General features: G+C 31.0%; 6 protein-coding genes across 6 annotated transcripts, besides 3 other annotated features; 2 read left to right on the forward strand and 4 right to left on the reverse strand.

Moving 5' to 3' along the window:
• The first annotated feature begins 1,308 nt into the window (after positions 1–1,308).
• Positions 1,309–1,435: a mobile genetic element.
• A 133-nt stretch (positions 1,436–1,568) lies between these two features.
• On the reverse strand, positions 1,569–7,013 carry TVAGG3_0402170 (protein CBG23787 family; the record flags this gene model as incomplete). Its single annotated transcript, XM_001309793.2, has 1 exon — positions 2,396–7,002. A coding segment is annotated over one exon (4,607 nt), but the record flags the coding sequence as incomplete, so codon positions are not given.
• Positions 7,014–8,131: 1,118 nt separating this feature from the next.
• Positions 8,132–8,714, forward strand: TVAGG3_0402180 (chromo domain-like family; the record flags this gene model as incomplete). Its single annotated transcript, XM_001309794.1, has 1 exon — positions 8,145–8,657. The coding sequence occupies one exon, from the start codon at positions 8,145–8,147 to the stop codon at positions 8,655–8,657; it is 513 nt and encodes a 170-aa protein (XP_001309795.1).
• A 165-nt stretch (positions 8,715–8,879) lies between these two features.
• On the reverse strand, positions 8,880–9,585 carry TVAGG3_0402190 (Got1/Sft2-like family; the record flags this gene model as incomplete). Its single annotated transcript, XM_001309795.2, has 1 exon — positions 9,121–9,576. One exon carries the CDS (start codon positions 9,574–9,576, stop codon positions 9,121–9,123), a length of 456 nt encoding a protein of 151 aa, XP_001309796.1.
• Positions 9,586–9,791: 206 nt separating this feature from the next.
• Positions 9,792–9,828: a mobile genetic element.
• Positions 9,829–11,006: 1,178 nt separating this feature from the next.
• Positions 11,007–11,044: a mobile genetic element.
• Positions 11,045–11,444: 400 nt separating this feature from the next.
• Positions 11,445–13,977, reverse strand: TVAGG3_0402220 (uncharacterized protein; the record flags this gene model as incomplete). The annotated part of the gene is made up of 1 exon (XM_001309796.1): positions 11,447–13,975. The coding sequence occupies one exon, from the start codon at positions 13,973–13,975 to the stop codon at positions 11,447–11,449; it is 2,529 nt and encodes an 842-aa protein (XP_001309797.1).
• A 171-nt stretch (positions 13,978–14,148) lies between these two features.
• Positions 14,149–14,837, reverse strand: TVAGG3_0402230 (GTPase protein; the record flags this gene model as incomplete). Its single annotated transcript, XM_001309797.2, has 1 exon — positions 14,251–14,817. One exon carries the CDS (start codon positions 14,815–14,817, stop codon positions 14,251–14,253), a length of 567 nt encoding a protein of 188 aa, XP_001309798.1.
• Positions 14,838–15,690: 853 nt separating this feature from the next.
• Positions 15,691–17,110, forward strand: TVAGG3_0402240 (histone deacetylase class I, eukaryotic type family; the record flags this gene model as incomplete). Its single annotated transcript, XM_001309798.1, has 1 exon — positions 15,694–17,055. One exon carries the CDS (start codon positions 15,694–15,696, stop codon positions 17,053–17,055), a length of 1,362 nt encoding a protein of 453 aa, XP_001309799.1.
• Positions 17,111–17,369: the final 259 nt, after the last annotated feature.

Consider the following 17,369-nt stretch of genomic DNA (forward strand, 5'->3'; position numbering starts at 1 on the left):
AATATATATATATATATTTTACAAAACTAATGCAAGTTTTTGAATATCCAATTCATTTTCAGAAATCACTGCATAATGTAGAGGAGATTCTCCTCGATAAATTGAAATAAATATATTAATACCTGGTTATCATTGCTGATTTCATTATCAACTAGACATTGTTATTTTTCAGATGACTTTTTTTAGTCGGATTATTAACAGATTAATGTCAGTTTTTGAAAAATAGAAAACGCTTATCAACAATTTTGGTTAGGAAACAAAGAAAATTTACATTAAAATCATATGAATAGATATATCATGCAATTAAACAGTATACATCTCGAATTTAAATTTGAAAAATGCAAGAAAATTCAGCTGGTCTGATTATTTTGAAAATGAAGTCAGATTTAACCATACAAAGAATGGAACATCTTTATATGACATCAAGAGTTCTAATAATTATCATATTTTCGTTTGCAACTTTGAAGAATGCACAGAAAAAGGTGCCATATATATTGAAAGATCCAATGAAATATTTACCCTAGTTGAAGAAACCATATTTAATAGATGTCAATCCACCTCAAGTGGTTGGTCAATTTATTTTCTATGCTCTGCAGGTCAATTAGTTCAACAGAAAAATTGCTATTATGCATCCATAGCACAATCTGCAATGGCATTTTAGCAATTTCCTAAAGCTTCTGATAATTCTAAAAACTACATATTTGAAGTATCAATCTCTAAGTGTGGAGAAAACGAAGAACAAGGGAGTTATACTGTTTCAATCGCGCGTGGCGATATTTCTTTTGAGGATAATAACATAACAAATAATAAATGCAGTCAATACTCGTTGTTATCTATAATTCTTTGGGGAAAACCAAGCTTATGCAATTTCTCGAATTTCATAGAGAATATATACAAAAAGATAGCGGGTCCCTGAGGTTTGATGTTAATGTTGTTCAAGATCCTCTGATTCATACAGTTTCATATTGCAATGTTATTGGAAATAAATGCGGTATAAGCAGTAGCCAAGTTCTATTTTTTTGTAAATATACTACAAAAGTAGATTACTGCACTTTTTAAATACCATTGCGGGAAAAATGTTTTATGTGAAAGAAGAAGGACATGTACTTACCATTTCACATTCTTTTGTTGAAGAAAAATCGACAGCCACAACAGGTGGAAACGTTATATTTACGAGAGATAAATCAAATTATTAACCTATTCAATTTCCTAATATATTTATTGGAAATTGTTTGATAGATTCGAAAAGATCATCGATTAGATTTTTATATATTCATAAATTTGGGAAAATATTTATTGAAATATTCTTAAGGGTGCACTTACGCCCCTATGACATGGCTTTCAATTCATGTGTTTAAGGTTAATTTTCAATGACGCTTCACGCCGATTGTCAAAAATTTGAATTAAAGTCAGATGGGCGTAAGTGCAGCCTTAAAAAAATAAAAATAAAAAATAAAAAATTTACTGTTAAAATTAAAAATGTATAAAAATAGGATAATAATAAAAATAACATTTTTTTAATATATTATAATTGAATAATATTATCTGAATCATTGTTCTTATCGGGTAAAATAAAATCTTCGTTTGTGTGACCTTCTTCATCACTATAATTAAGGTCATGGCTTTCATAATCGTAATTGTCACTCTCGTTATCTTCAAGACGTGATGTAACAATCTCATCAACTTTCTCAGAAACAATTTTGTCGACTTTCTGTTTAACAAGTTGATCTAACTTTTGTTTAACCATTAAGTCAACTTTTTGATTAAGAATAGTGTTTTGATCGCCAACTTCAACATCTGGTTTACCATCTTTGGCACACTTCATCTTGTAAACAACAAAGATGACAACAACAATCATGGCAACAATTAAAACAACACCACAAACAATTCCGGCAGTGTTGCCTGCACTGTTACTGCTGCCACCATTGTTGCTGTTGTTTGGATCACTGTTTCCACTGCTGCTGTTTGTAGATGATTCTTCGACGGTATTGTCCTGGCTTGCTGCTGATGAATTAACTGGAGGAGGAATTGGAGTCTTAGGGTCAATTATTGGTGTTTCTTCTTTTTCTGTTGATGAAGACGTAGAACTAGAACTTGTTGTTTCTTCTGATGGAGATGATGAAGATGAAGAAGAACTTGTTGTTTCTTCTTCTGATGAAGATGAAGAACTAGAACTTGATGTTTCTTCTGATGGAGATGATGAAGATGAAGAAGAACTTGTTGTTTCTTCTGATAGTATTACATACGGATAAATAGATATGATATTAAGTTCTTTAGAAAATAATGAGTAATTTAATAAAAGAATAATAAATGTTTATATAAATTTTATTTCTTAGATTTGATAATTCTCATTGAAGACAATTTTGCGAAAGATTCCATTGCAGCACCTAAAACACCGCTATTTGAGTTCTTTTCCATTGCAACAGTGATAAACTGCGTGAACCTATCCAATATCATGTCAGCACTTCCATCTCCAACAGAACACAAAGGAATAATTATACTCTTCAACAAATTCATCTGATGTGAGTTAATTTTCGCAGGATCAACTTTAGAAAGAACATTTTCACACATCTTTATGTAGTGCGAATAACTCTGTTCAACAGCTGCGTACAAACCCGTCATTTGTGTATAAATCTCATCAGTATTAAACTCTTTGCAATCCAACAACATCATGAGAATTGCTTCAACATCTTCGTCTCTGTTCAAAACAACAATTTGTGTCATTTTATTGAAAGAAATTGGAGAATCTTTGATGAACCATTCCGCTTGTTTTCTGACTTTCAAGACACTTCTCAACAAGCTAAAACATTCCTTTTCGTTCATCTTGTTCTCAACTAACACTCTGATTGTTCCAACAATAGATCCAAGTGATGTTTCAATTGCTTTGCTGTCACTTGAAGAGACAATCAAATTTATAACTTTCAAAGCTTTCTGTGGATTCATTTTCGCTGTTTCAAGAGTTACATTCAATAATCTCTGGATCTGATGCAAATCTAATGTCCTAAACGATGTTGGCGTGAAGAGGATGATCGCGGACATCAAAGAACTAACGATTTTAGGATCATTTGCTTTTCCTTCTTTCAAGAAACTGAAAAACATTCCTAAGTATTCTGTCAACAATTTCTGACTTTCTTTGGAATACGCCTGCGAATAACTTGCTAATAAATATGCAAAGACAATGCCTGCATTGCTGGAATGTGCTTTGTTATTCGCTAATCCAAAGATTTTGTTGACAAAAAGTGAAACTGTCGGATTTGGAAGTCGAGAAAATTGAGATACAAAATCTGACAAACAATTTGAATACTTCTCTTCACATGTGAAGTCAAATTGGTTCTTTTGTAAACTAACTGTTGTATTTTTATAGAATTTCTGGCAAATTTGGAACAAAACAGTCAACATTTCCTGTACTTCGTTTGGAGTTTTCCTTGAAGATCTTGCGTTATATAAATCGCTCAAAATCAAGAACAAAGTGAACAAGAAACTCGAAATTTCATTTGGATCTGTGTACAAATAAATGTTTTTCACGATGTTTCGTTCCAAAAACATCAGCAATTTCAGCATCAAGAACTCATCATTTTTCATTACAATTTCTTCAACTTTGTAATAAACGAAATGAGAAAATGCCCTTGAAAATGTTGGTTCATTGTAATATCTCTCCAAAAACAAACGCATGTACAAAGAATCAGCGTTTGTTTCCAAAACTTGGTCGAAGAAAGAATTGGGAGAATTGCAAGCCAATGTATACAAAATGTTACAATGAAGAGAAGCCAAAGGAGACTTGAATTCCAAGAATTGTGACATTTTCATTAAATTTACAACGAAAAACTTTGTTTTACTCATGAAAACTTCGTTGTTTTTGTCCAAATTTATCAAACAATCCAAGAAAATCAAAATGGAAACTCTGTTTGTCTTCAAACACTCCATGAAATGCTTCATAACTGCTTCAGCTAACAATATCCTTGTGTTTATATCGAATTTGCTGGCGAGTTCGTCATAAAATGGTCGGGTTGCATCAATTGTATCTGTTGTGAAATTGTTCGTTATTTCAAGACTTATCGTCTCATTCAATTTCACGAACTTTTTGAGAGTTTTGATGCAGAATTTTCGGATTTCTTTATTAGAAGAAAGAGAATTTGAAATGCAAAGTGTTATATATCTTTGCAAATACTTTGATTTGATTTCTTTCATTCTGATAATCCTTTCCAAACTGTCATACAACAATAAACAATCTTCGTGTTTGATAAAACTTTGTTCGAGTTTTGTCAAAAACGGAATCAATGTTACTTCTCTAAATCTCGCCTGCAAAAATGTTTTCTCGAATTCGCAATCTTTTGAAGGAGAAATCTTTTCAGTTATTAATAGTTTCATCCAAACTTTTGACACTTTTTCGGCGATTTCTTGAGAAATATTTTTAGAAATTTTGAGAACAGAACAAAGTGAATCAATGAATGTCTTTGAATCAACATTTTCTGAGAATTTCAACATCAAATCGATCAAGTTTTCTACGTCATATGTCTTCTTCGATCTCTTACAGATGGAATTGATGGCTTCAAATGACAAAAATGAACCATTTGAGTGTTCAAACGTCATTCTAAGTAAATCTAAAATTTGTTCTGTAATTTGAATAAAAGGTGACATAGAAATCAATGAATGTAAAACGGTTTCTAACCTTATTTCATCAGTATTCAAAACTGTTTTATTGAAAATGAACAATGTTTGTTTCTTTTCAACCTTTGAGTAGTATCTGACCATTTCTTCCACAGCTATTCTTGGCGAAACACAGCAGCAAACTGTGAAGAAGTGGATTAACATTGAAGGAGTTTCAGAAAGAACTTGGACACATTGATTAAGTAGTTGTTGATCTCCTGAAATTGCTGCAATCATTATGCAGTTTTGGGACTTTCCTTCTCTTATTCCATCCAAAACCATGTTAGTTAATGTTGTTGAGAAATCATTTAACCTCTGAACAATGTTGTAAACTAAATTGGCTGGACTCAATGATTCGCATTTCACTGTTGAAACATCGAAGAAATCTAATGGAAGATCTTTGGCTGCACTGTCACCAATTGTAAATAAAAGTGCTGTTGAAAAGTCTTTCCTCATCATAACTGGTTTATCACCTTTATTTTCATCAGAAACTTTATTTTCTTCATCTTGAGTTTTGTCACTTTTTACTTCCTCATTGTCACTTTTTGGTTCTTCTTGAAGTTTGTCACTTTTTGATTTTTCATTGTCACTTTTATTTTCTTCATCTTGAGGTTTGTCACTTTTTGGTTCCTTATCTTTTTGTTCTTCTTCCTCATTATTATTTTGATTTTCTTCTTCTTCATTATCATTATTTTTGTCACTTTTTACTTCCCCATTGTCACTTTTTGTTTCTTCTTGATTTTCTTCGTTTTTAGGTTTTTCTTCTTCATTTTGAGGATTTTCTTGTTGTTTAGGAGTTTCTTCTTCTGGCTGAGAAGTTTTTTCTTGTTGTTTAGGAGTCAAAGGAGATTTTTCTTCTTCATCTTCTTCATATTCATGATGTAATTTCTTTGTTTTTCTTGAAAATTTGTTTTGGAATGTGACCATTTCACTTTCATCGTTTTCATCTTCAATGCAACTGCAACAAGCGTAGAGATACTCCATGATAACAGCGAAAGGAAATGTTGCTGCTTCACCTTGTAATGTCTGTATTGCAACATTTACAAATGCATTTGGAAGTTGCCTCGATCTAATGAAAGGTAACATTTTTCTTTTAGAAAGAGCATTCGCTATGTACTCGATTTTAGCTTTATCATCACTTGTTGCTAAATACTTTGCAGCGGCAGTGCAGTACATGTGTGGAGATCTGTCTAGAATTGGATCTAAACATGGCATGTCACTTACCGTCAAAATTTTGAATAAATGAGGAATGTAAGTTGATTTTACATCATGATTATTCAAATAATAAAGGATCTGACGGTATTGAGGTACTGTTATTGATAAGCCTGTATCGATACCAATGAGATATTTGATGTAATCATCATGTGGGAAGTGGGAAATGATGAAATAGGCACAATTAGGATTTACATTGGCAGCAATGAAAGGATTGAGAAGGAATTTGAGTGATTCTGGTTCAATGACTGAACATGCATTGACTAATGAAGAATCAATTATATCCGATGGTCGATAATAAATTAAAATCTGATTAAAGAGAGTATCGTAGACCAAACAAGGATCAATGACTGTTTCTGCCTTGATATGACTGAGAACAGCGGCTGATGCGTTGAGAGCTTCTGCAAAATCTTCATTTTTGGACGAAGAATCTATTTCTAAGCAAAGTTTCTTGTAATGAGTATTAATCATGTTGTTGCATGTATCACGATCTAAGAAAACTAAGGCAGCATTGAATAAAGTGAATTTTTGAGTAAGAGTTAAAGATTTATGTTTAAGAAAATCTTCTGTTCGCTTGTAAACAGTATCTTTGTCATATGTAACATTGTCTTTAGCGCATTTGAATAATATTGATGTTGCTTGGCAATACAAAAGTATGGCTGAACTTTCATCTGCTGGTTTTGTTTGAATTGCCTTATCAAAGACATGCTGGAGATACTGCTTGTTCTGCGATGCAAAATATGATAACGGAAGAATTGATAGATCCGCTGGAAGATCTTTCAAAATATTAAACATTTTGTCTGTATCGTATGAATCAACATTTGCGAAAACAGAAACAAGGAATTTCGAAAATTTAGTAAATGATGTTGGATTTGGATGTTGTTCTAATAGTCTGATGAAGAAATCAACAAAACCATTCAACGTTTCTTGTTTAAACTTTGTACCCATCTCTAAACAATAGTCTATAGAAAGTGAAAATGTTGGTTGGAATTGAATATTCTTAGAAGCGAGACGATTATTAAGAAATTTTAAAAATGATTCTGGATTTCCGCATTTCACAAGTTCTGTTACAATTTCTTGTTGCTTTTCGGTATTAGATGCTTTGTACAATTCAACAATTTGTTGAAAGAATGCGGCTTTCATTTAGAAAAAAAAAGAACAAGAAAAATTTTATAAAAAAATTTTTTTATATCGTCACAATTATCGGAATCATCTCAATTATTTGTTTATAAAAAAATAAAAAATGATATTTTTATCGATCTTCAATGCATTTATGACTGATGGCTGAAAATATAGCATGTTTTGATGCTCCCTTCGTCATGGTATAGTATTTTTGTTATGATTTGATTAATATTCTTAGCAAGTGTCATGATTCCAGTTGCATTTTTCTGCCTAGCATATTATCAATGATTTACTCTGATATTTTGATTGAAAATGAAATTGGATATGAAAACTATAACGATTTCAAATGAAATCATAAATAATGTAAATAAATATAGTAATCACAGCAGAATTTTTATGTAAGAATCAAAAATATTGATATTTAAGAAGCAGTGGAATTTTGGCCATAAAACCGCAGGGTCGTTATGAACTGATTCATCTCGATATTATATTTGCTTTTCAATCATTATAGTTTTTATGAAATTATGCAACAATGAAACATCGAAAATCTGAAAGAATGGACTAATCCCAAAAATGTGCATAAATCTTGGATTTATTTTTGATTCGCAAGATAATGCCAGGAGATTAATATTGGTTTTCGATAACTCTGAAAATTTTTTATTGGCTTGAATGAATAAGACCACATTTTGAAAATAGAAAATGCTTCTAAATTGGTTTTGGGTTATTGTTTCGCAAACAAAATTCCAAAAAAATCAATTTATTTTTGGCGCCATTTAATTTCTCAATTTAATCATCATAAAAATATGAAAATAATATTCGGCTAGTGAATAATATCAATTTGTATTATCCAAACTGCCACACGATGGCAAAACGTGAATTTCTCAATCACAACACAGAAAAAAATCTCACACAAATCGAAAAGAATTAACCCAAATTAGTATTCTAGTATATTTTCAATATAAAATTCACTATATAATCAATTTCAGAATTTCTGAAGTTTACGCTGCGTATTTTTTACAAAACCTAGAAATTTATTCTTCATATAATCTTTAAGCGGAAATAACAGCGCATGCGATACCACCAAAAAACCGAAAAATTTCGAACCAAAACCCCGCCAAAAATTGAGAAACTTTGGCGCCAAAAAAATTCAGTTCATCAGTCGAATGACTGAACCTCAGTTTGAGCGTGTTGAAGACCATCAATTTAAGGAAGGCGAAGAAATCTATATGATAGATCCAAATGGTTTCGATATTTACAAAGCTCAAATTGTAAAGATCGAAGGAACTCAATACAAGATTCATTATCCTGAATATCCTGAAGATGATGAAACAGTAGAGAATACAGATCGTATTTTAGCTCTTTCCAGAATCAATACAAGGATTTTTAATAATCAAGAAGCTGCTCGTGCTTCAAAGTTAGGACAGAATTCTGAAGAAGAAAACTACTATGATGAGGATGACGCCGATAATGATGATGAAGATCAGGAACCAGATTTCAAGCCAAACGGCCAGATGCCAATAGAGAGAGCTCAGAAGAAGAAGCGTGGACGTAAGAGCCATAAGGGTAGAGTAGGAGCTCGCCCAGAGAACGCTCGTTCTAATCCACCAAGAGTCTCACGTAAGAGCTATCAGGAGGAAGAATATGATGATGATGAAAACGATGAGGATTGGAAGTAAATTATCTTTATTTATTTTTTGGTTGATTGCAATTAAATACCTTTTATTAGTACTCGGCATTAATTTGTCAATACTTCTTTGTTTGTAATTCTATTTTAACGAATGGAAAATATCGATATGTTGTTTTCCTTTTGAATGCAACTAAAATTAATCTTATAGATAGAATAAATGAAATATTTTGCGCCATCTCAGTAAAGTACTTGATCAAAAATTAATAATTCAAATTGCATAGTTTATATGGAATACAATAAAATGGATTTAATACAATATTTTGCATGCCTTTTTGATAAACTTATTATATATCAGGCAACAAAGCTATTCACATGGTGCAAAAGTCGAATAATTTAAAATCACATTTAAGGAATGGATAACTCTCATGTATTATCAAAAGATGTCTGCCAAATGCAAAACATTGTATTTTCAATAGTTAATTAGAAGAAAGGGAAAAAAGTTAATAATTTATTTAATGGCATAAGGCGCCGCATGTTGTCTTGATTGCTGTCCAGCCACCTGGGAATGAGCAGATGATGTAGAAGACCTGAGCAACCCACTGGCAGATAACGCAGATAACGCAAAGGGCCTTGCTCTTTGTAATGATGCCAACAATAAGGAGAAGAAGGATGCAAACAATAACGACAATAGCAGCAATAAGGCATGGAACGCTAGACTTAATATTCTTCCATTGTTTCTTCCAGCCGGAGAAGAAGAATGTAGAGGCGATAGCACCAATTGAGCCAAGGGCATAAAGAATGGCAAATCCTACCATGTTGTCTTGCCAGAATGGAATGAAGGAGAGGAAGCAGAAGATGGCGGAAATAACAGCGCATGCGATACCACCAATCAGTCTAACCTTCAATGAGCACTTGCATAATTCGCAATCATCATCGCCGCCTTTAATCTCATCGATTAATCCAGACATATCGATATTGAAAAACCGCCAGCCACTTTTCAAAAAATTGACGATATAAATAAAATTTCGATAACATTTTTTTTAAAAAAAAAGTTTGTTTTTGATCGTTTGAAATAGTGCTTAAATAAAAAAAATATAATTATATCGCGATATTTTTTTTCATAATGCATTGATTTATCTTCTTTTAGTATGTCAATGTTATAGTGGTGCTTAAATGGCAAGTGTAATAAACAGAAATTCATCAAAAGTGACAGCTCTCAATTTTTTGACATTTGTAAATTCTAAATTGAATGAGAAAAATGAAATAATACTAAACATAATACAATATTCTAGATTTAATTATAATTAGGAAAAAGTTAGTTTTGAGAGTACTTTTCATAGGCATATAGAATGAAATCTTCTGAAAAATAATATCACATAAACTCATATTATTTTCTAATATATAACTATTTTATATAAAAATCAAATTCAATGATCTTAAAAGCGAAGGATAAACCTCAAAATTTACGAATATAATGAGTGGGAATATAATGCTTATCTATCATAAAACCATATGAAATATCAATTTTTGCTTTACGCCTAATTTTTGACGACAATTAGCAAAAAATGTTAAATGTTAACACTCAGTCCATTTGAATATGAAAAATAAAATTGACTTTGATTAAATGTTTTTATTTATCATGCAATTCTTCTTGCGACCAAAGATTTGAATAAAAGTTCAAAAAATAAGATAGCTTAAAAAATAATATACGGTAGTGTTTACTAATAGATGAATAGTATATAAATTCTATTAAAATGGATTTGATCCAAAAAAATATATAAAATTTGATCATAAATAAAATCGTTTTAAATTACTTCTTCATTTAAATTATAACAATTATTTTTGGTTTTATATTTTTTTGGATCAAATCCATTTTAATAGAATTTATATACTATTCATCTATTAGTAAACACTACCGTATATTATTTTTTAAGCTATCTTATTTTTTGAACTTTTATTCAAATCTTTGGTCGCAAGAAGAATTGCATGATAAATAAAAACATTTAATCAAAGTCAATTTTATTTTTCATATTCAAATGGACTGAGTGTTAACATTTAACATTTTTTGCTAATTGTCGTCAAAAATTAGGCGTAAAGCAAAAATTGATATTTCATATGGTTTTATGATAGATAAGCATTATATTCCCACTCATTATATTCGTAAATTTTGAGGTTTATCCTTCGCTTTTAAGATCATTGAATTTGATTTTTATATAAAATAGTTATATATTAGAAAATAATATGAGTTTATGTGATATTATTTTTCAGAAGATTTTGTGTTCTTCTTCAAAATTTTATTTTTTTATTAAAAAGAATCTTTACAAAATATACATTTACTTTAATTAATATTTAAAAACGTGCTCTATCAAAAGTTCCAAAAATTCAATATTTTAGCTTTTCTGAGGTGTCACTTTTGATGAATTTCTGTTTACAACACAAGTAAATACCATTGAATGGAATTATTTGTTTAGAATCGCGAATTGAGAAAACCTTTTTTATGTACTCTATATAACGTGTATAGAATATGGCATCACTGTGTGTTAAATGATATCCTTTTTGTAATATATGTGATTTTTTAGTCGTTTTGCCTGCATTTTATGAAAATACATGGCAAATTTATAAAATCATGGTTCATCAACTTATACTACAGTATGGTTTATTTGGTTATTGCTCTTGAGTTGATTAATTCAATGATAGTGATATTCGTAATGATGTGCGATTTGCTTGAAGACATATTTATAAAAACAACTTAAATAACAGCAAGATATTCTTTGATATAATGTATATACTGATATATGGAACGACTAGTAATATTGTAAAAAAAAAATAAAATGCTGTTTATTCAAGGAAAATGTAATGGAATATAGAATCACTATTATCAAATCGATAAAAATCGGATAAATCGTTATCATCAGCAACAGGGTCATTGACTGGTGGATATTGGTTACAAGCATTAACAAAAGCTTCTTCTTGTGAAAATCGCTTGAATGCGCTTGCAATAAGATTGAAATCAATGTTTCTAAATCTGATTCCCAAAGAAAGATATTCCAAACATTCATTTAACAAAGCATTAATTTGATCCAACCTTGTTTGAATTTCTTCATTTGGAATTGAGAGTAAATAAGCTGATCTGACAAGAAGATGAGAATAATATATTCTCAAATTCGTAAGTTCTTCGTTTTTCTCTTCTTCTTCTCCTTGTTCTTCATTTTCGAACATGAAAATTGATTGAAGTTTTTGCAAAGCTTCTTCAAGAGTGAATATTCCTTGAAGAATGGAATTGGAAATAAGCATTGCTCCTAAGAGCTGATCACTATGATATTCGAATGCAGAACCTTTTTCATCATCGAAATAATAAGAAACTTTCTCTTTGAAATAAGGAATCAATGATTCAGGAATCTTTTTGAGCATCAAAATAGAATTCATAAACAATGTCTGATTAGAAGGTTCTTCTAATTTAGCAATATTTTCTGTGACATTTTGAATTTTCTCGAATTGTTCTTCAAAATCAAACAGCGGTGATCGAATAGCGGCATAAACAAACTGTGGAGTTTGATCTGTTGATAAAATATCTGAACATTCTGATCCGAAAAATTCATCATACAAACTAAACATTTCATCGATGAAATTCTGTTGTGTTACAAAAGGAACTAAAATGAAAAGTAATCTAAGCTTGGAATTATAACTCCTTTGTTCTTCAAATAATGAAGAATATCCAGATTCGTTTTCTTCAAACAATACTGGATTTGATTCATCTACATGAGAATTTTCCTTTTCTTCTTCATTTTTCGGAATTGAAAGAGCAATTAGAATCAAATTACTAACGAATTCAATAAGATTTTCTTGAGGAAACTCTTGATATTTAGATAGCTGATATAGATAATTTGTTATCTTTTCTTCCAATGTAGTATCCATTGTTTCTTGGCAATATTGATAAATTTGAACAAACATTTCATAAGTAATATAGAATTGTTCATATTTTGATGCAGAGAAAGCAGATAAAATTGATGCAAGCCAATAATTAATTGAAACTTGATCAGGTGGTGACAAAAGGTATTCGAAATAAGCCTGAATATCATTTCTTTCGTATAAAAAGTGATAATTTCCAGCAATTATTATCTGATTTATAAGAATCAGACCATCATTTCTCTCTTTAAGAATATTAGAAATAATTTCTTTGATATTCTCATATTTATCTTCATTTTCTTTGGCTATTTTGGATAATCCGGAGATCAAAAACAGACATTCTTCTGGAAATTCATTAATTAATTGTTCATTTGCCAAAAACCAGAAAATTAATTCGAAATCATAGAAAGAAAGGTTTTGTAATATTTCAAGAACATAATTTCTGTTGTTTTGGTATGATCCGTCATAAAATTCGAAAATTTTATTTTCTTCTGACAAAGAACTAAGATCGTTCTCTGAAAGTTTGCATAAATTTATAAATTCTTTAATTAAATTTTCATCAAATAATAATAAATAGTTGTTTTCGTTGACAATGAAAAGAATTTCCTTCAAAATTGAATCAATTTCGTTAAGAGCACCATCCAAAGTAAGAGCGTTTAATACATATTCCATTAAATTCTCTTGTAATGCAGCAATGGCTAAAATTTCATCAGAAGATCTGTTTTCTCTGTAATATTGATTTATTGTCGTGAATAATCTGATCATTGCAAAAGTAAGGTTTGGATCAGAACTATTAACAAAAATCTCAATAAATTTATTGATGATTTCTTCAGTAATTCCTTTGCTGCATACAATTGTATTAATACTTCCAATAAAGTAATTGATGTAGGATAACTGAATATCACCAGATAAATTGGTAATACCATGGAATAAAATCTTGTATAATGGACTAAAATAATTAGCAAAACCTAAACCAATAATTTGGATTAAATATAGTATTCTGTATGATTGGTTATCAAAGTCCTCGAAAATTTTATTTAAATTTTGAAAGAATAGCTGATGAAATCTAAATTTATATGAAGCAATGTGAGCTAATTTGATATACTCTTGAACGTTTGGTTTGTTATTGATTTTAGGTGTCTTAATAAAGATAATTCCTGCAAATTTAACAATATTATGTACAGTTTCTTTTGACTCTGGTTCATTTATGAAGCGAAACTCAATAAAGTCTGCAATATATCTTACCAGTGATCTCTCCCATTCAGGGCTGTTTTTGAAGCTATACATTAATAAAAAACAAAGATTTTGACGATTGTTGACGATTTCATTATAGGCATTATAATTTTTCTGAGCAGCTTCAGGATCCTGTTGAATAAGTTGGCCAAGATTTTTTGCATCGTTATATAGATCATCAACTTGTTTACCAAGTGCATTTATATATTGTACAAGTTCTTGATCCATCGGGTGAACTGATGCAAAAAGTGACAAAATTTTGAAATTGAATTTATGGAAAAATTTTTTTGAAAGGAAAAAAAACTGTAGTAGTATAATAAAAAGGACTACCAATATACATCAAAATATCTTTCAGTTCTAACTTTATGATTTTTTTTCCACGTCGAAATTAGAAAAATATTAAGAATATTTCTAAATCATAATCGCTGTAAAGCTTTGCCGAGTATTTTTTTAAAATAGATAGAAGAAAAAAAAACTCAATAAAAATTATTAAAAAAAAATTCTTAGCAGCAACCTTTCTTGGCAGGTGTTGAATCAGTCTGAACGAAATCTAATTCATCCTCATGAATTGGAATTGAATTTGAATTAGCGATTTGTTCAAAAAGATCTTTAATACCTTGGCCGGTAACTGCTGATGTTTCCATGTAGAAGATAGCACCTATTTTGCCGGCATAGGCAAGAGCTTCTTCGTCTGAAACCTGGCGCTCATTAGGTTTATCACACTTGTTGCCAACAAGGCAATGAATGCAATCGGGAGCACGGCTACGGAGGAGTTCAAAGAAATCATCTAAGCCCTGAAGAGTATGTGGCTGTGTAAGATCGAAAACCAAAATTGCGACTTGAGCGCCTGCAAAGTACATTGGTGCTAAACTTCTATATTTTTCTTGGCCTGCAGTATCCCATATGTTAAATTCTAATGTTTGCTTATCTGTTTTCATTGTAAAGGAGTAATTTGCTGCACCAATTGTTGGAGCTGTTTGCATTGAATAAGAATCGCTAATTAAGCGTTCGCAAATGCATGTCTTGCCAACACCAGCTTCGCCAACAAGAACGATTTTTACTTGAACCATAATAAGGGGTTTCGAAAATTGTCAATTTTTCTAAAGATTGACAGTTTGAATTGGTTTTGCAAATTCATGTGTTTCTGAATAGTCTAGTTATGGAAGAAAACGTTGTAGTTAAAATTACATTCTGGGAATTCAAATAATGAAATTTAATATTTTTAATAAATTTGCAATATATTCAGTGTTGAAATCCTAACAATCCTATATTGGAGAAATTTTGTTCAATTACGAATAAACAATACAAAACAATTTGCAATATAAGCATTCTGGTATATCGGGGTATTGTTTGTATGCAGTACATGATAGATACTAATGACCAAAATACTTCCATATTGATAATTGAATGATATTATTTACATTTTTGTTGAAAATTATAGTTTTTATGGAAGAAATACTATTTACTCGTATAATCGAAACTTTTCATTTTTCAAATTTTCATCTAAGTGTAAAATTCGTGGACAAATATAACATTTTTATTTTCAAAATTAAAAAAACAAATTATTTTTGGATAAAAAAGGCATATCAAAATCATTTATTACATTATAAGATACATATACTAGAATATTTGTGCATAAACATACTATTTTTGCTAAGTTTTGGCATAATTTTGAATATTTTTTTGTTAATTACTATTAAATACTGAGTAACTATACGAAATTTGCATCATACATAAGAATTTTGATTGAATGGAGATAGTCAATAATCTTGATATTTCCAATTGAATTCAAATAATCTAATTTTCTCAACATAATGATGCTTATCTGAGCAAAAATACAAATACACAAAGTACAAATCCATTCAGAAGTATTTCCTCTCATATGAAGTGATATAACTCATCAAAATTTTGCACTTCGTAAACTTCAGAAATCTAAATTTTACAAAATGAGCATCCCTAAGCGGAGGATTGCTTATTTTTATGACGAAGATATTGGCAATTATTATTATACTCATAGCCATCCTATGAAACCTGTCCGTGTTCGCATGACGCATAGTCTTGTGCTTGGCTACAAACTTCATGAACATATGGACGTCTTCCATCCACGCAGAGCATCTCCAGAAGAAATGATGCGATTTCATACACCAGGATACATCAAATTCCTTCAAACAGCAACTCCATCTAATACAAATCCAAAATCCGAAGATGCAGTTCACTATAATATTGGTTTCGACTGCCCTGTTTTCGATAATATTTTCGAATTTTGCCAAATCTCGGCTGGTGGAAGTATCAGCGCTGCTCAAAGATTGAATTACAACCTTGCAGACGTTGCAATTAATTGGGCAGGCGGCCTCCATCACGCTAGAAGAGATCAGGCTAGCGGATTTTGTTACATAGCCGATTGCGTCCTCGGCATTATGGAATTGCTTAAATATCATCCACGCGTTATGTATATTGATATTGATATTCACCACGGCGATGGCGTTGAAGAAGCTTTTTACAATACTGACCGTGTTTTAACGGTTTCCTTCCATAAATATGGAAAAGAATTCTTCCCAGAAAGTGGTCATATTTCAGATGTCGGAATTAATAGCGGTAAGTACTACGCAGTTAATGTTCCTCTTCGTGATGGCATGACAGACGAAGCATATCATTACTTATTCAAGCCAATTATCAGAAATCTCATCCATTTCTACCAACCAGGCGCGATTTTCTTACAATGCGGAGCAGATTCACTTGTAGGTGATCTTCTCGGCTATTTCAACCTTTCTACTTACGGACATGGTGAATGCGTTAAGTTTGTCCAGTCATTTGGAATTCCACTTCTTGTTGCGGGCGGTGGCGGCTACATTAAGCAGAGTGTTGCTCGCTGTTGGACATACGAGACCTCATTAATCGTTAATCAAGATATTCCCGACGAATTACCAGAAAATGATTATCTTGAGTACTTCCAACCATCATACAAGCTCCACCTCCATCCAGATAAGAAGAAGAACCTCAACTCCGAAGAGTTTCTCCATAACATTTACGTCCACGTCATGGAAAACGTCAGACATCTCGCAGCAGCTCCTTCTGTACAAATGACGGAGCTTCCACCGAGAGCGGCCATGTCCCGACCAATTAAGGTGCACGAGGAAACCTCCAATTTCTGTAAGAGACTGTTTATGAAATTCCAAACAGAAGATGACATCCAGGAACAGAAGGAACAAGAGGAAGCACAGAGAATGGATGACGAGGAATACGCTGAGAAGATGAGCCACGAACCTAACCCTAATATACCTGTTAAAGAGCCATTACCTGAAATGTAAGTTATAAATTTATTCATTTTTATTTTATTTTAAATGCTTAATGTATGAACTTAAATAAGATAAGCTTTTTAATCATAAAATTCTCGAATTTCAATAACTGATATGAAATCATTTTCTTCGCTAATAAGCCTTTCAACTCCTTTACTCTATAATTTTTTTTAGAAAATTATTGATTAAGGTGATACATGAATATATTACAAAATTAAAATGCAGTTGAGACTTTCAAATTCATGTTATTACAATGTAAATCTTTGGAGATCATGAATTCTTATCGGTAGAAGCCATTTGCCGTTTGGACCTCTGTCAATCCTAAG

Source organism: Trichomonas vaginalis, chromosome V (genome assembly GCF_026262505.1).
Source record: "Trichomonas vaginalis G3 chromosome V, whole genome shotgun sequence".
NCBI lineage: Eukaryota > Parabasalia > Trichomonadida > Trichomonadidae > Trichomonas > Trichomonas vaginalis.